Source organism: Aquarana catesbeiana, linkage group LG01 (genome assembly GCF_042186555.1).
Source record: "Aquarana catesbeiana isolate 2022-GZ linkage group LG01, ASM4218655v1, whole genome shotgun sequence".
NCBI lineage: Eukaryota > Metazoa > Chordata > Amphibia > Anura > Ranidae > Aquarana > Aquarana catesbeiana.
Window position 1 is genome coordinate 892,158,380 of NC_133324.1, and position 23,151 is coordinate 892,181,530.

The following is a 23,151-nucleotide window of genomic DNA, read 5'->3' on the forward strand; positions in this document are numbered from 1 at the left end:
TACAAGGGTTCATCTGCACTTCAGGAACTTGTCCTAGCAAAACAGGGACCGAAGGAAAAGTTCTATGAATTTTGTACCCGGGTATATGGTCTGTGGAAAGCAGTAGATAACGCCAACCCCCAGTTGTTCACCACCACCATTATGGCTGGTGGCGATACGAAGGTGACACAGTTGCTTAAATTCACTAATCCAAAGTGGGCAGAACAACCCCCAGATGAATTTATGAAGGATGCTAGGTCACGAGAAACATCAGGGGTATTTGAGCAGAAGGGTGGCATTTTTCCCTCCCTAACACCAACCCAGACTCTGCCAACTGGTGGGACTCCGCCCACCCACATAATGACAATGCAACCTTATCCACCAATGCAATCTTATCCCCCACTTCTGGTACCAAAAACTGTTAGGCGCCCGTCTTCTCCCTGTGGCCTAGGCTCTTGGAGATGGCTCAGTGGAGGTCCTCGCCGGCGGTTAATCAATAACACATACACACACTAGGTATGCTGAAATGATTACAAGTCTTTATTTTTAGATTCGCTTTTTTATGCTGTCTTTACAAGACTCTGCCCACAATTTGGGGGCCAATCAAAATGATAATACATATTAGCATATTCGGTAATTTCCAAACATATCCCAATCTTGTGATTTTCTAAACATTAATAATGCCTACATCTTGTGATATCAAAAATGGTGACCCCTGTAGTTCAAGTTAATAGGTCAAAACATTCCTCATCCTCTGTCACTTGTCTGCTGGACAACCGCAGCTTCTTTAAAAAATACAGAGACAAAACCACAAGCAGATGTTTCCTCAAATAAACACAGAAAAAGAGGAAAAGACATATATGAGATATTTCAGTAAATCATAAGACAGTCTGATCTTAATCAAAAATATACTAAGATATGTTTCTGATTATTAAAGCAAAATAAGCAATGTGAAATCATGAACAGAGTGAAATCAACAATTAATCAATTAATCAATAATGTAATGTAATATGGAATCTCCTTACAATCATAAAGACAATTTCTGTGTTTTATCATAACGTGTGTGTGTTTCTCAAGTGGTCATTGCACTTACACTATTGCCAGGTGTGCCAGAGGGGGCTGAGGTTGTTATTAGGGTTGAGAGGCAGAGTAACGGACTGAACAAACAAAAGCAGCTCCTTAGGGGGTATCACTACATTAGCATTTATCTTCTCCCTACAAGATGGAAGACATTGTTAGCTTGGGGTTAGCTTGAAGACTTGGGAATTGACGAGAAGGATTGGAAGACTGGATGTATATTATTCTCATCATTGTTGGCCAGGATGTCTTTTTCTTCTTGGTAGAATGGGCAGGTTTTATACAATTACTTTTTTTAAAAACATTATTGGGGGTGAGGGTTTCAGCACATCCTAAAAAGAACAGATTTCAGAGACATGGAATGTCCACAAAGTCAAAATTGATAGAAAACACAAACTGATTGATCAGGGACATAGCACAAACATATATGATGACATGCTAATTGGATGGTGTAAGCACAGGTAGATGTGTTCAATGTTCAATAAAAACATCTCGATTTTTGTTTTTTTTCCCAGAATTTAGAAAAATTACAGTATCCAGGGAAATTACCCGGGCATAAAATAGATATTAAAGAATAGGGGACAAATAGAGGTGGTAAATGCACAAAACAAACACAAAAAAAAAAAGAAAATAAGTGGGCAGGGGTGGGGAGTTGGCACATCAGAGTCTTCACAACCTGAGGCAAGTATAAAATCGCTACTACAAGTCACAACTGATTATACAACTACTTTTTTTTCTCAGTAGTGTCATTAATTCAGACTGAGGAGAAAAAGATGTCGGGGATTAAAATTTACTGGCTTTTCCTACTGCGTAGTTGGCAACATTTAAAACTATTTCCATTTACACAATCAAATTCTGCACTGCTATAAATGGCACCATCCTAAATTACATCTATTAAAAATTATATATGTGACAGCTGCTCCTTTAAGTGTGTAATCCAAAACCTTATAAATAAAGTGGCTGCTAGTCCTCCTAAGTACTAAGTGACCTATGTTTAAAAAAAAAACATATATCTTGCCAATATCTGGTTAGTATCTCTAAAATGCCATAAATATCACAATGTTAAACATACAAATCAAAACCGTGTGATAAATTGTAAATCAATGTACACATTTGGGGAAAAACCTGTGAAGCAAAAAAAGGAAAAAGAAAAAAAGAAGTTCTGATGATGCTAATACGGCGAAATGTATAGAGACTTGATCGCTGCTCGTATACCCGTAGACCGCAAGGGACGTCGCATCCGTTTGTCAGTGGAACGCACGCCAAGGCTTGGTAAGAGGAAGGGTGGTGCTGGTCGGGTTTCCTGACTGGTTTTTGGATCTAATCCAGATATGCTGATTGAGCTGGTGCCGGTCTGGGCACTCTAATGTGTAAGTGCATGAAGTGCATGAATTGTGGGATGAGTTTTAAATGGGCTATTTTTAATAAAATTGTGTTGCACGATTACCCTGTCATTTCCTATTTTTTGGTGACTGGTGTTCATCCATTGAGCGGAGAAATCGTTTATTGAATGAAGAAATGGTGTTTTGGAGTTTCCATCATTTTTTTCTGGCTAAATAATAAGGCGTGATTTGTCCAGAGGGCCTCAGGGCTCTGGTGAGCGCAATATTAGCATCACTGGCGGTGAAGCACTTTTTGTGTCTACGTTTCAGAATCACTTACATAGAAGCACGGTGGATGGGATGAATTATAACAAGCGCAATAACATTAAACATTGTGTTTAAATATTACTAAGGACTTTCCTTTTCTTTTTCTTTTTTTTTGCTTCACATGTTTTTCCACAAATGTGTACATTGATTTACAATTTATCACACGGTTTTGATTTGTATGTTTAATATTGTGATATTTATGGCATTTTAGAGATACTAACCAGGGGACTAGCGCCCACTTTATTTATAAGGTTTTGGTCCATTTACACAATGCCTAGTGTTATCTTGGGAGTCTACCTAAATCTGTGTTTAATGAATAGCACTCCCAAGTTTTATCAGCATTATAAATATTGATTTTTCAGTTAAAGGATAAGTTGACTTTTTAGAAAAAAATAAATGCACATTTTTTTTTCCAGGTAAAATAATGTGCATTTATCATTATTTTTTGGAGCCTGTAAAGCATTTGACTAGCGATCAGCAGATCAGTGTATGTGTGTGCCTGTACATCCCATACGGACAATCTGACAGGAAGAATCAATGAACTACTACGGCACTCCACGGCGCCGTGGTAGTTCATTGAGAACTACAAGCCGATAGCCGCAAAGGATATCAGGGCTTGTAGTTCTTTCACACACAGAGCTATGTGAAAGAATGTCGTGAGCTGTGCTAATTTCAATAAGTGACAGCTAGTACGGGGAACTTCTTCCCGTACTGCTGTCACAAAATGTTGGTGGTGGTGGTGGAAGGGGGCTGCAGCTTTGGGAACATGTTACATGTTCCATCCTAAAAAAGTGTGGAATGTGTAACATGTTCCCAAAGGTGAACTTATCCTTTTAATTTTCATTTAGAAACCGTTCTTGTCATTAATAAATGTTCAATATTAAGTGTGTATTGTAAAAAAAAAAAAAATAGGTTGCTAATTTAGCTATTAAATCGTGAAAATCAAGCAGAATTTAAGGGCCAACAATTCCAACAGAGAGTGCTTTGTAACCTGCAACTGTCCCAGCAAGCCAGGGACAATTGGCAAACATTCAGGCTAGCTACTTTACATTTTCTCATTTTTTTGTCTGCATTTGGTGCTCTTGCAAGGGGGATCTAGATCAAATCCTTTGACGGATAACACATATATACATGTATATATATGTATTTCAGATCAACCCAAGCAGCTAATCAGAGTCAAACTTGCAATGGAAAATAAAGAATGAACGTTTGGTGGCAAAGTTCATTTAGAACTTTCTAAATGTCATAGTCTGGTAACCATCTAAATAGTGGTCGCAACCTGTTAAGTTTTTATAGTATGCGAAACCTTACTTTGTAAAACAACACATTCAGTTTAAAATAAATGTAAAAGAGAAATGGTTTAAAATAGAAATATATCATCATTTATATAAAGGTCACACATTTTGTAAAGCGTTCCTTAATTCCTTAATGCTCCTGTTCCTTTAAAGCATGAATAACTGCATCCCTCCCTGCCTGTCAACTCGTCTGTGTGTGAGAGCCGATCTGCTCCCTGCCCCTCCCCTCTCCCCCTGCCTCTATGCTGCTGCAATACATATCCCTAGTGTGTGTCAGTTTTTTTTAAATTCCAATCCAATATACTTTCTTTCACAGCGCCGCTCTGCAGTCACGTGACTTCCCTCTACTGGCCGGCTGATGTCGGTGGGTAATCTTAGCCCCTTCCGCTGCTCTCCTGAGATCAGGAAAGGAGAGCAGAAGGAGGTCACGTGACTGCAGTGCGGCGCTGTGAAAGAAGGTATTTGGAATTTGTTTTTTTTTTAAACTGATACACACTATTTTATAGCTCTATATAAAACAGAGAGGATACAAGTATTAGAAAAATGTGACTTCACAACCACTTTAAACTTTCCAGAGAACTGCAGTTCTTAAAAGAAAACCCACACACTGTGAGAATGTGGCAACTTCACCCTCTAGCATTTTCTTAGGTCTCTTTTTTAAGTCAAAAGAATAATTCTTGTAAAATATATAATTTTATATCAGAATTATCCTACTACTAAATATTGCTACTGCTAAGATGTATTGTTACTACTGTATCCTCTTGGATTTATGCATGTTTGGTTGGGGGGGGGGCATGATCTGAATAAATGAAGCATAAAGTAATGATACAAATTATTTCCTATGCATTTGGCCTGAGTAATATTTACTTGTTTTCTTTTGGTGTGTTGGTTATTCTGTATTATAGCTTCAGTAGCATCAGTTTGGTGATTCATATATCTTGACCTAGAACCCAAGATCAGGAGTTCCTAGGCCCCAGGCTGGAATCCCAAACTAGTGTGCACATTGGACACATAATATACTGCTAATAGTCACATATTTCATCAGCCTTCCAAACATTTACATGATCTTTGCTTCAGTTCCCCCGTGATAGAATATTTTAGTGGGAGGCAAAATGTAAAGTTCCCCCTAGGTTTTTCAGTCCTCTTCTGTGGCATTAATAGTGATGAGCAATAATGAAGCAGGCAAATCCCAAAATTGCATTTTATTGTTAATTCTCCTGGAGAGATCATGAAGATTTGTCCAGTCTGCAAAGAATACTACAATTCACAAGGATCCCTATGTAAAAATATTCAGGTAAATAAAAATGAATGAATCATTGATTTCTTGTAACTTGATCATGGCTATGATAAGCATTTAAAAAACTAGCTGTCCTGCAGAAACTGTAATGCCCCGTACACATGGTCGGACATTGATCGGACATTCCGACAACAAAATCCTAGGATTTTTTCAGACGGATGTTGGCTCAAACTTGTTTTGCGTACACACGGTGGCACAAAGTAGGTGGAATTTCCGATCGCCAAGAACGCGGTGACGTCAACCACATACGACGAGACTAGAAAAGGCCAGTTCAGAACCAAGCGCGGCACCCTTTGGGCTCCTTTTGCTAATCTCGTGTTAGTAAAAGTTTGGTGAGAGACGATTCGCGCTTTTTCAGACTCGTGGTTTTCAGATCGTTTTCTGCTGTTCAGTTTGTGCTTGTGGGTTTGTATCTGCTCTTCAGTGCGTGCAAGCAAGTTCCGCGTGACTTTAATTAGTCATTGTGTTCTTGTTCGTTCGTTACTGTTTTTCAGGTCGCTCTTCACAGGCCTTGCTGTTCTTCAGTGCGTTCTGTTACTTCGTTCTGAGCAGCCGACCGTTTTCTAGCCATGTTGCGTATGCATACTCCTCGTAGAGTTCATGCTGTGCGGGGGCTTGGTGTTGGGGTCCTGACCTCGACACAAGTCCAGTCCATGAACAGGGTGGGGAGGAGTTCATGGACCAAGAATTGGTTGCTTCAGCGTGACCAGTTCTCTCATATGCCTTTGCTCCGTGAGATCCGTGAGAATAATCCTGATGATTTCAGGAACTTTCTCAGGATGACGGACCCCGTATTTCACTGTCTGTTGGCTTCGCTGATCCCCTATATCAGCAGGCAGGATACCTGCATGAGGCAAGCCATCACTCCGGAGCAGAGGCTCGTCGCTACCCTGCGGTATTTGGCGACAGGGAGAAGCCTGCAGGACTTGAAGTTCTCGACAGGCATCTCCCTCCAGGCTCTGGGTATCATCATCCCAGAGACCTGTTCTGCCATCATACAGGTCCTGCAGAAGGAGTATATAAAGGTAAGATTTTTATCCTTTAATATCACATTTTATTGTATTTAATGTTTGATAATATATTGTATTTCCTCATTCCCTAATTACCATGATTGTAATATGCTGTGAATGTCCCCTTTGTCCTCATGCATGCTGGATTTTTATGTAATTAATTTTTTAGGTCCTTCATACAGATTTGCCTTCACTTACCTCCCCAATGTGCTCTACGGGCCCTATATTCACATCATGTAGTCACTTAACAATATATTTTATCAGCTCCACAGTAGTGCTTTACCCCAAACACCCCCTAAAATGTTTTGAAATGTTATTTGTGCTTTAAATTCAGGCAGAGTGCCAGAGGCTTTTTTTTGTGGTGTCCCCAAATCATTTTTAGTAACCCTCCCTCCCCCCAACTACTAAGTCAGCTGATCCCAATTCTCTATCCTCAATCATCTATCTGCTGACTTTGCCAAACCCATACACACTACACCCATCTCTTTACTGGTCAGATTTATGGATGAATTCCCCAAAGCATGCAGTGCAAGGGCCTGCCTGTATACTTTCAAATGGTACTGTTTAAACTTTTTAGATCCTATTATTATCTTGATAGGTAACAGCAGAATGTCCAAATGTGCTCAAATGTGTACAGTGTGTATTTATATCTTTGTATTATGACACTTCTTACCTGTCCAGTGGGCTGCCAATAGTGTAACTAAGGAGGGGCTGTTCCAAGTAATACCCTGTACTTAGGCATTCATCTCTCAATTAAGTGGAGAGGGTTACCTGTCCAAGGTTTCCCCACCCCCCATAATGTTAGAAATGGCCCATGAGGGGGGGGGGGGGGAATATGATAGGTGTACCTTATACTTTAGTGTTGTTAAATTCCCCTTAATAAATGCTATCTGGAGGTTGCCCCAGAATGTTTGTGCCTAATCTGCTTGCCATGTTTCTGAGCAAAAATATTAATATTTATTTTTTTTCCTCAACAGTTTCCTTCCACGCCACAGGAATGGCAGACTGTGGCCTCCCACTTTGCCCAGCGGTGGGACTTTCCTAACTGCGGAGGGGCAATTGATGGGAAACACGTCCACATCATCCCACCACCCAACTCGGGGTCGTACTATTTCAACTATAAGGGGTTCAATAGTATTGTGATGTTGGCGGTGGTGTCGGCTAATTGTGACTTCTTGTATGTGGACGTGGGGAAGAATGGCCGGATGTCCGATGGTGGAGTCATCGCCCAGACGGAGTTCTATAGGCGTCTCCAGAATGGCAGCTTGGACTTGCCAGCTCCAGAGGACAATGTGGAAGGACTCCCATTCGTGTTCGTTGCTGATGAAGCGTTTGCGCTGGGGGACCATCTTATGCGGCCATTCCCGATGAGGACCCTCACCCCGGAACAGAGGGTTTTTAATTACCGGCTGGCCAGAGCCCGAAGAGTGGTGGAGAACACATTTGGAATCCTGGCCAGCCGGTTCCGCCTATTTCTGACACCTATCCATATGGCGGAGTATAAACTTAATCATATAATCATGGCGTGCTGTATTCTCCATAACTTTTTACAGAAACATTCGGCCAACTATGCTGGCTCAGTTGGGCCTGAGGCCGGAGTGATCCCTGAAACAACACTGACGGCGATTGAAAGCGGCCGTCCTGGCTTGCCCTCCCTGAGTGCCCGTGATGTCCGGTTACGATACCTGGAGTTCTTTGCGGGTAGGGGGGCCATCAATATGCCTGCAAATTTGTGAAGCCTTTTTCAAATAAAAAAGCAAAAAAAAGAAATTCTTTGTGGACATTTACTGCTTGTGTTTGTTTTACCTGAGCCTGACAGCAATGTGGGGAGTCCTGAAAATGGCGTGATTGTGTAACCTTATACAAAGCACTGTTGGGTGTTATTTACTAAAGGCGTATACACTTTTTATACTACAAGTGCTCTTGAAACTGCAATGAAAATGCTCTTGTAGTGCAAAGAGGATTTGCCCTTAGGAAATAACCACCATTTTATCCGAAAACAGCAATTACATCACCACAAAAGTGTTGTAGCGTTGAGACAATAATCCACACATTCTTGATTAACAAACTTTTTAATACCTGCACAATCACATGTGCATTTAGAAACGGTTTTTAAAACAAACCAACATGTTTGTTGTATAACAATTTTTGGGGTGGCATTATCAAAAATAGAAATGTCCATTTACGATCAAACAGGCCTGTGTAAAACCAACAAGAAAGACAAAAAACTTGAACTTACAAAGTTCACATATGGTAAAACTTGAAGGCAATATCAGACATGAGTATTTAGGAACTGTGTTTGATATTGCGTTCAGATGGGGTCAAATCACCCCTTGAAAAGCCAAATTTGGAAGATGCACACCAATTTACGAATGTCAACATGTGCTAGCTGCCATCACAGGGGATCAAGGGACGTGTTTTGGGGGAGCAAGCCCTTCCTCACCGCTACTTTATTATTGAGTAATAAGGGGTTGCACCCCCAAAACGCGTCCATTGATCTCCCGTGATGGCAGATAGCACATGTTGGCACACTGTGTGCATCCTCCAAATTTGGCTTTTCTAAACATTGCAAAAATATTTTAAACATTGTACCACACAAAAACAAAAGTGATTTTGTGGGGTATTAAATTCGCCCCAAAACATCAATGATGTTATTATTTTTTTGAATCACATCATTGATTTTTGTCTTGATGTTTTCCAATTCTAAATTACACCCCATGATCTCCCCGATCAGGATCTGGGCACTTTCTGATGTGAAACGATCTCGATCCCTAACATCACGATCACCTAAAAAGAGAGAAACCAAACAAAAACAGGTATCAAAAATCTTCCAGCATCCATCTCTTACCTGAGTCTGTGGTCGCAGACACTCACCTGTTGTGGTGCCAATTTCAACCACATCTTCTTCCTCCTCCTGCTCCACTTGGGTTGGGGGTATTTCACCTTCTTCCACAGGTGGGGGGTCTCTGGTCTCCTCGGATGAGGGGTGTCCTCCGAGTCTTTTCTCCCCTATGTAAAACAAAAATGGTATAATTAGCAAACAGTGATTTGATGGCAGAACTATAAATAGGAAACATTGCTTGGAAGTGGGGTACAATTGTCAATTTTAGCAGAGTTCCAAGATGTCCCTTTTTTATTGTCCTTTGTCAACCTGCAATACTTTACCTGTTTAGTACAAGCTTCACAGATGGAGACCCCACTATAGTATACCCTGGAGCACCTGTGTGGGCCCCCTAATAAAAAGGGTGTTCTGGGGTCCCACACTAGTGCTCCAGCGTCCAGATGTGAAAACTGCTGCTGAGTGTCCTCTCCTTACACAGAATCTAGTTTGCATTTCATTCTAGTAACAAACCCATCTACACATCCAAATATTTTGCATCCACTTAGGCCCTAAAAAATGTTGGAAAATGCATATGGCCTAAACAATGGTGTTTTAGAGGGCGAAAAAAATATGTTTGATACGAACAAATAATGGGCCCATGAACATTAAAATTGACATTTTAAACTGTACAATTAAGAAAAGCATATGGAGCAGCATGAACGTAATAAAGACAAAAAGAATAGGAACACAGGACAACTACTTACTTTTTTGCAGCACTCTCCGGATCTTTCGGTACTGCTCGGGCTCTCTCAATTTCAGGTTCGACCACCGCTTCCTGAGCTGATCTTTCGATCGTCGTACCCCGAAATTCCTGTGCAGACTTTTGACCACTTTCGCCATGATCTTGGCCTTTCTGATATTGGGGTTGGGGTAAGGCCCATACTTCCCGTCATAGTCGGCCTTCTTCAGGATGTCCACCATCTCCCCAAAGGACATATTTGTGGCCTTAAATCGTCTCCTTCTGGATCGGACGTGTCCGGATCCGGGCTTTCCTCCTCCTCCTCCTCATTGCTATAATTAGCACGCATCTGCTCTGACTCCGCCATGTGCTCTTCACCCACTGCGCCGAACGAAAAGGGGCGGGGAATAGACTAGAAAAAAGGTCAGGGGCGGGCGGAGTTACACACATGCGCAGTGTGTATAAAGCATAACACGAGTGCGTAGTACGTACGATCTGTGAGCGGACGAAGGAGCATTGGACGTGCCGATCGTAAGAACGAAGATAAGAGCCAAACTTGTGCCTATACTGCTTCTAGATTGGCCTATATTGTAACAAGATTAGGAGAGTTTTGTCTGACATTAGGCTTTGTCTTGTGTTGTGTCTTGCAGTGAACATGGATATCTTATTAAAAGATAATGACTTCATGTCACTATTCATTGATATGTTAAGAGAGCTGCCATGTCTGTGGGAGATCAACAACCCACATTACAAGAACCAAACAAAGAGGAAGGCAGCGCTGGATAAATTGTTGGAAATTGTGAAGCAGGTGATCCCCACAGCAGACATCACATTTTTGAAGATCTTAATTGGTGGCCTGAGGAGCACTTATGTAAGGGAGCGCCAGAAAGTCCAGGATTCGCAGAGATCCGGAGCAGCAGATGACATCTATGTCCCCAGGATGTGGTACTATGACAGGCTGCATTTTCTGGCAGGCCAGACTGAACCCAGGTCATCACTCTCCAGTCTTCCTTCCACGCTTCCTTCCCCTCCAGCTGAGGCTTCTGACGCCCAACCTGGGCCTTCCAGGCAACAACATGTGGAGGAGCCCAGCTTGAGCCAGGTATAGCATTCCTCTAAATAGTTCAGGTTGTCCAATCAATGATGTTAACTAGATGTTAGTTTGGAGTACTAATTTATGATTGTGGTTGATAATGCAAAAACTAAAACCATGTCCCTTTTTCATACACAGGGAAGTCTCAGCCAGGAGGTGGCCAGGCCGAGCAGGCTGCCTGATATGCCGGTCCCTCCACTCCCCCTGGAAAGAGAAAGTGGCAGGAGGAGGAGTCCCCTAGAAGAGGCTGCCATAGGCCTCTTTTGGAGGGCTACAGAGGCCCTGGGAGCACCACACACCGTGGAGGAGGACATTGCTGCCATCATTGCCTCAAAAATGCAGAGGATGGAGGAGGGACAACAACTCATGTGTGAGTCGCTCATATTGGAGGCTCTTAATAAAGGTATGAGGGGCCAAATTACATCTCAGACACACCTTTGCGAACTCACAGATGGTCCTCCTCCTCCTCCTGCAGGTCCTCCTCCTTCTCCTCCAGGACCTCCCAGTCCTCCTCCTCCTCCATGTCCTACTCCTCCTCCTGCCACATCTCCAACAGCACAGCCACAGCCCGGAATGAAGCGTGGAAGGAAGACCAGAAAGTGAGGACCCTGGATCCAGTCTGGTCGGCCAAAAGATGCAGCCTCTTGTGGTACCACAGCCTGGGGACACAGATGTCAACTGCTGCTTTCCGGATCTCTGGGACTTCTGGACCAGACTGCCCTCCCTTACATATGGACTCCTCAGGCCACCAATTTTGATGTTCATGAATTGATGTCTGCCCTGGGGGTCCCAGGCTTCGCTAATTTCTCCTGTTTATCCAGCGTTGCCTCCCTCTTTGTTTGGTTCTGAGCCCTTAATAAAGGATTTTTGTTTTGAATTATACTTGCCTATGTGTGTTTTACTTGAAAAAGGACAGTTTGTTTGTGAGGATTCAGGTACATCTCAAAAATACAATGTGAAATTAACAAGGGACACCAACAACAAACAATCTCCTTGAGATTAAATAATAAAAGATATCAATGGTGTTGTGGTAACTTGACACACAAAACACACACAAAAATAGTCTGGAGTAAAAATAAAAATAACATTAAACAAAGATCAGCCTTGGAAAAAATACAAACATAAAATCTAAACCAAAATTGGCTTTAAAGCCAAAAAAAAAAACAAAAAAAAAAAAAACATTCTGTCAGATGTGACAAATAACAATATATTAAGGGAATCCCAAGAAAAAAAAAAAAAAAAGTTTGTGAGAAGTGTGTGTGAATATGTGCAGCAAAACTTAATTCTTGTCACATTATAAAGAAGAAGAGAGTGCGCGGTATTAAACCATTTTTAACATTGCACCGTGACGAAAGTGCTGTATCCATTGCGAACGCTAATTTTACCAGACCAAGCTTTTCCGTGTCGAAATTTCTTCTGAGCATGCGTGGCACTTTGTGCGTCGGAACAGGCCACACACGGTCGGAATTGACGCGATCGGATTTTGTTGTCGGAAAATTTTATCTCCTGGAAAATCCGATGGAAAATGTCCGATGGAGCCCACACACGGTCGGAATTTCCGACAACACGCTCCGATCGGACATTTTCCATCTGAAAATCCGACCGTGTGTACGGGGCATTAGGCTGGGTTCACATTAGTGTGCTGTGCGACATCGCATGTGATCTGTGCAATGTTTTTGCGATGCAAATTCAGCCATACAGATTGTATAGCTGAATTTGCATTCAGACCAAAGTCGTGCAGGACCCTTTATTTGGTCCGCACCAGAATCGGAGTGCATGGGTGTTTACACCCATGCGCTCTGATTCATGTGCGAATTGACAGTTCGCACTGCGATATGCAACCCGATCTGGGGGTGTCATTACCTTTGTATTGACACTCCCAGTGGTTCGCATATGGCAATGTGAACTGCCTGCGAAGTCGGGTGCAATGTGGGAACCCGCAGCGGATTCACAGGGTTCCCGCATCGCACCAATGTGAACCAAGCCTAAAGCTTTATTATAACTGTCTCCAAGACTGTGAAGGTTCTAATTTTTCCAGGTCATGGTATAGCCTGTAGTAGTCACACTTAACTTGACTTGTTCTGTGATAGAAACATACCCCAGCATTTATATCCGCACAGATAGTCATCCCAAACAAAATCATTTATTGGGACTTTAAAGGACCATAATATTACACACACCAATATATAAAATCTTCTTACAAATGTTTTGTTACCATAATATAAAAAGTTGGTATAAATTTCCTAAAAACATTGGCAACAACATTTCTATAGACATATTTATATGCCACCAATACATCCCCATATGTGCCCTGTGTATCCACAGTTTAACCAGATTAACACTTATCCAAATGCCCAAACATGGTTTCATAATAAATATGTTATAAATAAGCACTAGCATTTGTGTGAAAACTATTATGCCTCGTACACACGGTCGGATTGTCAGACGGAAAATGTGCGATCGGAGCGTGTTGTCGGAAATTCCGACCGTGTGTGGGCTCCATCGGACATTTTCCATCGGATTTTCCGACACACAAAGTTTGAGAGCAGGCTATAAAATTTTCCGACAACAAAATCCGATCGCGTCAATTCCGACCGTGTATGGCCAATTCCAGCGCACAAAGTGCCACGCATGCTCAGAAGAAATCCCGAGACGGAACAGCTCGGTCTGGTAAAATTAGCGTTCGGAATGGATACAGCACTTTCGTCATGCTGCAATGTTTTAAATTGTTTAATACAGCGCACTCTCTTCTTCTTTATAATGTGAGAAGAGTGAAGTAGTTTTGCTGCTCATATTCACACAGACTTCTCACAAACTTCTTTCTTTATTATTTATCGTGATTACCTCAATATATTTTGATTTGTCACATCTGACCAAATTTCTTTTTTGTTGTTTTATTTTTGTTTTGTATTTTTTTTCAAGGCTGATTTTTTTTTTAGTTTTGTTTTGTATTCTTTTCAAGGCTGATTTTTTTTTTTTTTTTGGTTTGTAATTTTTTCCAGGCTGATGTATTTTTTTAGTTTTTTTGGGTTTTACTCCATAATATTTTTGTGTGTGTTTTGTGTGTCAAGTTACCACAACGCCATTGATATCTTGTATTATTTAATCTCAAGGAGATTGCTTGGTGTTGGTGTCCTTTGTTAATTTCACATTGTAGTTTTGAAATGTACCTGCCTCCTCACAAACAAACTGCCCTTTTTGAAGGAAAACACACATAGGCGAGTATAATTGAACCAAAAATTCCTTTATTAAGTGCTCAGAACCAAACAAAGAGGGAGGCAACGCTGGAGAAACAGCAGAAATTGGCGAAGCCTTTAGCCCCCAGGGCACACATCAATTATTTTACTGCAAAATTGCTGGCCTGAGGAGTCCATATCTAAGGGAGTACATTCTGGTCCAGATGTCCAAGAGATCATGAAAGCAGCAGATGACATCTGTGTCCCCAGGCTGTGGTACTACAAGAGACTGCATCTTTTGTCATTGGGTGTGCTTTCGCCACTCACCCCCTTAGTTAGGACTTTAAAAAGAAGTTTCTCACACATGAGGCATTGACCCTCCTGCATGCCCTTCAGTTTGGTGGCAGCCATGCAGGCAAAGGCCTCTTCAGGAGTGGGTAAGGCTCTGAGGGATGCAGAAGCCTCCTGAATGAGCCTGAGAGCTGAATCCTACACGTGACTCCCCTTCCTGGGTCTTTTGTGTGGAAGGTGGAGGGGAGGAACCTGCGATTCTGTCAGGCTCCTACTGGGCCCAGGCTTCTCCTGGCTGCCACTTAGCCCCGCCTCCTCCTGGCTGCCACTAACCCCCGCCTCCTCCTGGCTGCCACATTCCACAGCATCCTCCTGTGTGCCACATTCCAGAGCCTCTTCCTGGCTGAGGTCTTCCTGTGTATGAAAAAGGGACATAATTTTTGGTTTTTTGATTTATCAATCCCACACTATTTTCATCTCATGACTGTTGCAAATTGAATGCTAACAAATATAACAGACTATCCTTCTGAGCCCAGCATTTTTCATTCTTGTCCCAATTATTTTTGCCCACTACTGTCTATTGATATGTAAAAAACTGTATTAAATCAGCAATTAGTGATCAATAATAACATCTAGTAAACATCATTTATTTATTGACCAGAAATCTGTAGAAGAATGCTGTACCTGGCTCCATCTGGGCTCCTCCACTTCTTCCTGGTTGGAAGTCCCAGGTTGGACATCGGAAGCCTCAGCTGGGGTGGAAGGAAGAGTGGAAGGAAGGGTTGAGAGGGATTCCCTGACTCCAGTCTGGTCAGACAGAAATCGCAGTCTCTCATAGTACCACAGCCTGGGGACATAAACGTCATCTGCTGCAGCTCCGGATCTCTGGGAATCCATGACCTTCTTGCACTCCCTTAGATAAGTGCTCCTCAGTCCACCAATTTTGGCTTTTAAATAGGGGATGTTTGCCGTGGGGACCACCGGCTTCACCAACTCCAGCAGTTTCTCCAGCACTGCCTGCCTCTTTTGTTTATTATTGTAATGTGGATGTTTCACCTGCCACAGACAGGGCAGCTGCCTGTACTTGTCTATGAACAGGGGGAGGAAGTTGTGGTCATTGAAGCCATCCATTTTATCTGCAAGACACAACACAAGACAAACCCTAATGTCAGGCAAAACTCTCCTAATCTTGTTACAATATAGGCCTCAATCTAGAGGCAGTATAGGCCCAAGTTTTGCTCTTACCTTCGTTATCACGATCGGTGCCTCCGATACTCCTTCCTCTGCTCACAGATCGTACGTACTACGCACCCGTGTTACGCTTTATACACATTCCGCATGTGTATGCCCGCCCCTGATGTTCTTTCTAGTCTATTCCCCGCCCCTTCTCGTTCGGCGCAGTGGGGGAAGAGCACATGGTGGAGACACAGCAGGTGCATGCTAATTACAGCAACGAGGAGGAGGAGGAAAGCCGGGAGCCTGAAACGTCTGGATCCAGAAGGAGAAGATTTAAGGCATCGAATATGTCCTTTGGGGAGATGTTGGAGATGGTCGGCATCCTGAAGAAGGCCGACTATGACGGGAAGTATGGAACTTACTCCAACCTCACTGTCCGAAAGGCCAAGATTATGGCGAAAGTGGTCAAGAGTCTGCACCGGAATTTCGGGGTACGACGATCGAAAGATCAGCTCAGGAAGCGGTGGTCAGACCTGAAATTAAGAGAGCATGAGCAGTACTGAAAGATCCGGAGAGTGCTGCAAAAAAGTAAGTAGTTGTCCTGTGTTCCTATTCTTTATGTTTATTACGTTCGTGCTGCTCCATGTGCTTTTCTTAACTGTTATCCAGTTTCAAAGGGCAACTTTCATGTTCATGGGCACATTATTCGTTCGTAGAAAACATTGTTCGTTCGGCCTATAAAACACCATTGTTTTGGCCATATGCATTTGCCCACATTTTTTAGGGCCTACTTGTCTGAAACTAATTTGGTTGTGTAGATGGGTTTTTTACTAGAATGAAATGCAAACTAGATTCTGTTTAAGGAGAGGACACTCAGCAGCTGTTTACACATCTGGACGCTGGAGCACTAGTGTGAGACACAAGAACGCCATTTTTATTAGGGGTCCCACACAGGTGCTCCAGTGTATACTATAGGGGTGTCTCCATCTGTGAAGCTTGTACAAAACAGGTAAGTATTGAAGCTTGACAAAGGACAAGAAAAATGCAACTTCCTCCCTTCTTAGATCAAAGGGATAAACTTCTCTGTGTAAACAAATAACCTGGGCAATCTGCCTAGTTTTAAACAACCTGTAAATGCAGGAAGTTTAACCACTTAAAGCGGGGGTCCACCTATCTATCATTTTTTTTTTTTTGATTCATTCACAAACTTTTCTTCTCATGATTATCTACTCACATGTTCTGTGTAATAAGTCCGCCAGTGTCCGATTTCGTTGTAAAGAATAACTTATAAAATTCACTGAAGGCGGTTTACATCTTCATTGTCTGCATTTGAAGCCCACAAGCATGTATTTCCTGGATGCGGTGAATGCTGTGCTCCCAGCATTCACCGAGATGTTGTGATGACACTGTTGCACAATGCATGCTGGGAAGCCTGAGAGTAGCTCCCAGGGGACTGTGGGAGGTCTGGGAGAGGCTAGAAACACGCCTACTCCCATGGGAGGAAAACCAGGAAGTGCTAAGAAGATTAGAAAAAAAAAGATAATTACGGCGATTTAAATTTTTTTACACAGCATGTCAGCATCTAGGCAAGGAAGAGAATGCATAGAGATAATGTTCAAAATTTGGGTGGAACCCCGCTTTAAAGTCTAAATCTTTTTCTGACACTTCTTTCTTAAGTTAAAATCAATATTTTTTGCTAAAAAAAATCACTTGGAACCCCAAACATTAGAGATATTGTATATATATATATATATATATATATATATATATATATATATATATATATATTTATATATTTATATAATTTTTTTTTTTTTTTTTTAGCAGAGACCCTAGGGAATAAAATGGCAATTGCTGCAATATTTTATGTCACACTGTATTTGCCCAGCAGTCTTTCAACTGCAATTTTTTGGGAAAAAATACACTTCAATAAATAAAAAAAAAAACGAAACAGTAAAGTTAGCACAATTTTTTTGTTTTAATGTGAAAGATGTTACGCCGTGAGAATCATGATCTATCCTCTAAGCAAAAAAATTGTGATTCTCATTTTAGCCAGAATCGTGCAGCTCTACTTCCAAGCAATGTTTCATATTTATAGTTCTGCCATCAAATATCTGTGTGCTAAGTATACCTATTTTTTTTTTACATAGGGGAGAAAAGACTCAGAGGACACCCCTCATCCGAGGAGACCAGAGACCCCCCACCTCTGGAAGAAGGGGAAATCCACCCAAGACAAGCAGAGCAGGAGGAGGAAGACGTGGTAGAAATTGGCACCACAACAGGTGAGTGTCTGCGACCACAGGCTCAGGTAAGAGATGGATGCCGGCATATTTATAATACATGGTGTTTTTTGGTCTCTATCTTTTTAGGTGATCGTGATGTTGTGGATCCAGATCCTTTCACCTCGGAAAGTGCACAGATCCTGATCGGGGAGATCATGGGGTGTAATAGGGACTTGGAAAACATCAAGAAAAACATCAATGATGTTCTTCAAAAAATGAAGAACATCATTGATGTTTTAGGGAGAGTTTAAAACCCCTCCAAATTCCTTTGGTTTTTTGTGTGCTAAAAAGTTTTGCCATTTTTTGACAAATTTGAGAAAACCCAAATTTTGAAGATGCACACAGTGTGTCAACATGTGCTATCTGCCATCACGGGAGATCAATGGACGCGTTTTGGGGGTGCAACCCCTTCCTCAATAATAAAGTAGCTGTGAGGAAGGGGTTGCACCCCCAAAACACGTCCCTTGATCCCCCGTGATGGCAGGTAGCACATGTTGACATTCGTAAATTTGTGTGCATCTTCAAATTTTGGCTTTTCCTGGGGTGACTGCACCCCATCTGAACGCAATATCAAACAGAGTTTGTAAATACTCATGTCTGATATTGCCTTCAAGTTCTACCAAAAGTGAACTTTGTAAGTTCAAGATTTGTGTCTTTCTTGTTGGTTTTAAACATGCCTGTTTTATCTTAAATGGACATTTCCACTTTTTCTAATGTGACACCAAAAATTGTTATACAACAAGCATGTTGGTTTGTTTTAAAAACCTTTTCTAAATGCACATGTGATTGTGCTGGTATTAAAAAGATTGTTAATCAAGAATGTGTGGATTATTGTCTCAACGCTACAACACTTTTGTGGTGCTCTAATTGGTGTTTTCTGTGACAATGGGTGTTATTTCCTAAGGGCAAATCCACTTTGCACTACAAGTGCAGTTTCAAGTGCACTTGTAGTGCAAAGTGTCTTTGCCTTTAGTAAATAACACCTAACAGTGCTTTGTAAGGTTACACAATCACGCTATTTTCAGGACTCACCACATTTCTGTCAGGGTCAGCTAAAACAAACACAGGCAGTAAATGTCACACAAAGATTTGAGTAGTTATTTGTTTTGTATCTGTATTGTTTTTTTATTAGAAAAAGGTTTCAGACATTGTCTGGCATATTGATAGCCCCCCTACCTGCAAAGTATTTAAGGTATCTTAGCTGGACATCACGGGCACTCAGGGGGGGCAAGCCAGGACGGCCACTTTCAAGCGCCGTCAGGGTTGTTTCATTTTGAATTCCAGCCTCAGGCCCAACTGAGCCAGCATAGTTGGCAGAATGTTGCCGTAAAAAGTTGTGTAGAACACAGCACGCCAGGATTATATGATTCAGTTTATACTCCACCATATGTATGGGTGTAAGAAATAGGCGGAACAGGCTGGCCATGATTCCAAACGTGTTCTCCACCACTCTTCTGGCTCTGGCCAGCCGGTAATTAAAAACCCTCTGGTCCGGGGTGAGGGTCCTCATCGGGAATGGCCGCATAAGATGGTCTCCCAGCGCAAACGCTTCATCCGCAACGAAGACGAATGTGAGTCCTTCCACATTGTCTTCTGGAGGTGGCAAGTCCAAGCTGCCATTCTGGAGACGCCTGTAGAACTCCGTCTGGGCGATGACTCCACTTTCGGACATCCGGCCATTCTTCCCCAAGTCCACATACAGGAACTCATAAGTAGCCGACACCACCGCCAACATCACAATACTATTGAACCCCTTATAATTATAATAGTACAACCCCGAGTTGGGTGGTGGGACGATGTGGACGTGTTTCCCATCAATTGCCCCTCCACAGTTAGCAAAGTCCCACCGCTGGGCAAAGTGGGGGGCCACAGTCTGCCATACCTGTGGCGTGGAAGGAAACTGTGGAGTCAAACAAATAAAAAAATTTAGTCATTTTGCACATAAACAGGGAAAGCAGATTAGACACAAACATTCTTGGCCAACATCAAGATAACATTTATTTGAGGGAGGGAGTTTTTAAAGACCAAAGTATAAGGTACACCTATCAGATTCCCCCTCCCCCCCTCTCATGGGCCATTTCTAACATTATAGGGGGGGACTCTTGGACAGGTAACCCTCTCCACTTCATTGAGAGATGAATGCCTAAATAATGGGTGTTACTTTGAACAGCCCCTCCTTAGTTACACTATTGGCAGCCCACTGGACAGGTAAGAAGTGTCATAATACAAAGATATAAATACACATTGTACACATTTGAGCACATTTGGACATTCTGCTTTTACCTATCAAGATAATAATAGTATACACAAACTTGAAACAGTACAATTTGAAAGTATACAGGCAGGCCCTTCCACTACATGCTTTGGGGAATTAATCCATAAATCTGACCACAAAAGAGGTGGGTATAGTGTGTATGGGTTTGGCAAAGTCAGCAGATAGATGATTGAGGATAGATAGAGAATTGGTATCAGCTGACTTAGCAGTTGGGGGAGGGAGGGTTAAAAATGATTTGGGGACCCCCAAAAAAAGCCTCTGGCACTCTGCCTGAATTTAAAGCACAAATCACATTTTAAAACATTTTAGGGGGTGTTTGGGGTAAAGCACTACTATGGAGCTGATAAAATACATTGTTAAGTGACTACATGAGGTGAATATAGGGCCAGGAGACCATGCTGGGGAGGTAAGTAAAGGCAAATATGTATGAAGGACAACAAAAATAATTACCTAAAAATCAAGCATGCATGAGGACAAAGGGGACATTCACAGCATATTACAATCATGGTAATTAGTGAGTGAGGAAAGAAATACAATATATTAGCAAACATTAAATACAATAAAATGTGATATTAAAGGATAAAAATCTTACCTTCATATACTCCTTCTGCAGGACCTGTATGATGGCAGAACAGGTCTCCGGGATAATGATCCCCAGAGCCTGGGGGGAGATGCCTGTCGAGAACTTCAAGTCCTGCAGGCTTCTCCCCGTCGCCAAGTACCGCAGGGTGGCAACGAGCCTCTGCTCTGGAGTGATGGTTTGCCTCATGCAGGTATCCTGCCTGCTAATATAAGGGGTCAGCAAAGCCAACAAACAGTGAAATACGGGGTCCGTCATCCAGAGAAAGTTCCTGAAATCATCAGGATTATTCTCACGGATCTCACGGAGCAAAGGCATATGACAGAACTGGTCACGCTGAAGCAACCAATTCTTGGTCCATGAACTCCTCCCCACCCTGTTCATGGACTGGACTTGTGTCAAGGTAAGGACCCCAACACCAAGCCCCCGCACAGCACGAACTCTACGAGGAGTACGTATACGCACAATGGCTAGAAAACGGTCGGCTGCCCAGAACGAAGTAACAGAACGTACTGAAGAACAGCAAGGCCTGTGAAGAGCGACCTGAAAAACAGTAACGAGCGGACAAGATCGCACTGAATAGTACAATATGAACTGACTGCACGCACTGAAGAGCAGATACAAACCCACAAGCACAAACTGAACAGCAGAAAACGATCTGAAAACCACGTGTCTGAAAAAGCGCGAATCGTCTCTCACCAAACTTTTACTAACGCGAGATTAGCAAAAGGAGCCCAAAGGGTGCCGCTCTTGGTTCTGAACTGGCCTTTTCTAGTTTCGTTGTACGTGGTGCACGTCACCGCGTCCTTGGCGATTGGAAATTCTGACAACTTTGTGTGACCGTGTGTACGCAAAACAACTTTGAGCCAACATCCGTCGGAAAAAATCCATGGATTTTGTTGTCGGAATGTCCGATCAATGTCCGATCGTGTGTACGGGGCATTAGTGTGTACCAGGCTTAAGGATGGGATTATGCAACTAGAACAGGCTGATCACAACTTTCACACCTACCACCCGTTCTTTGACAATCAATTCTACCTTTAAATGTTCCGTGGTGATTGAATTAAGGTGTCTGTGCTTCCTGTGTGGATATAAATGCTGTGGTATTTTCCTATCGCTCATTAGAACTAAATAATTGACTTGGATAATATAATATGATCAACTGCTACTAGATGTCTCTATTTCTTTGAGAACAAGACAATATGTGTGGCCATATTGGAGAATAAAAGTCAGACAATAGTGCTTGCAAAGGCAACAGCTGATCATGTGAATTCCCCACATAATGTGCTAAGGTCTTTAGTGTGTGGGTCCTTATGTAATCATGGAAGTGGTTCTCTACCTGTGAATGGCTGCAGTGATTTGTCCTGGACTGTGCGTCTTCCATCTCTTGCCTCTGCTGAACAGGTACAGTATTTGATCTGAACGATTATTAGGACCCAAATTGCCAGTGTACTTTTGGAAGGTATTCTTTTGCATTGATTGGAAGCCTGAGCTTTCTGGGTTATTATCAGTTGTTGCTGCCTAGATTGGTCTCACCTGAATTATTAATAAATGTGAACACCTTTTGATTAGATAATAAGAGTTGTGTGCATTATACCAAAATAGAGTACTTTTACTGGCATACGTTGAAAAATAATGTTTCACTTGACATTTGAATGACATGATTATCAATTTTGTTTTTTTAGTTCTTGAGAGCATTGTTTTAGACCCAAGAATAGCCGCATGGCTTTTAGACCCAGCTGAGAGTAATCCAACATTTGAAGATTTAGTGAAAAAGTATTGTGACAAGACAGACGCAAGAAACACGGAGAGTCCTTCAGATACCCAAGTTTGTATATTCAGCATGTTACCTGAAGTTAACTGGACTATAATTTAGCCCAGTAAGGTCTATGCACATTTAATTATGTAAAAAGATGGTCCTTTCTATTTTATTTTAGCATGCATTTTAACATGCATTAACATACATCTCATTTGTGTGATTACTCCTCCAGAACGCAAATACAGCAGGTAAAATAAGTATTGAACATGTCACCATTTTTCTTGAGGTCTTGAGCTGACATTGGAATGGCAGCACAGAGATGGAGGGTGGGAGCTGCCCCAGTTAACTGATTGGTTGCTAGAATGCAGGAGCGGTCCTAGCAATCAATCAGTTAACTGGGCCAGCTCCCACCCTCTGTCCATCGCTGTGCTGCCTAGCGATGTCAACTCTGCTAGTGGCGGCTGAGGAGAAGAACCGACTCCTAAATGGTGCGACAGTGGGGTCCGGATCGGACATTGACTTGGACTGGACTGCGTTCCCCCATTTAGTGATGCCTGTCTTACATGCTCCCCATTACTGTGAAGGTTGTACTAACTCTACCAGGCAGCAAATGATGCCTGTGGTTTAGTCCCTTACATGCCCAAGCACATCA

General features: G+C 42.2%; 1 protein-coding gene across 1 annotated transcript in view; it reads left to right on the forward strand.

The window, feature by feature from the left end:
• The window catches only part of POLN (DNA polymerase nu), a 202,735-nt gene that overhangs the window by 26,388 nt on the left and 153,196 nt on the right, over nucleotides 1-23,151 (forward strand). Inside the window, exon 4 of the mRNA XM_073610916.1 lies at nucleotides 22,426-22,568. Within this exon, the coding sequence (XP_073467017.1) occupies nucleotides 22,426-22,568 (143 nt within the window). The remainder of the gene's footprint in view (nucleotides 1-22,425; nucleotides 22,569-23,151) is intronic.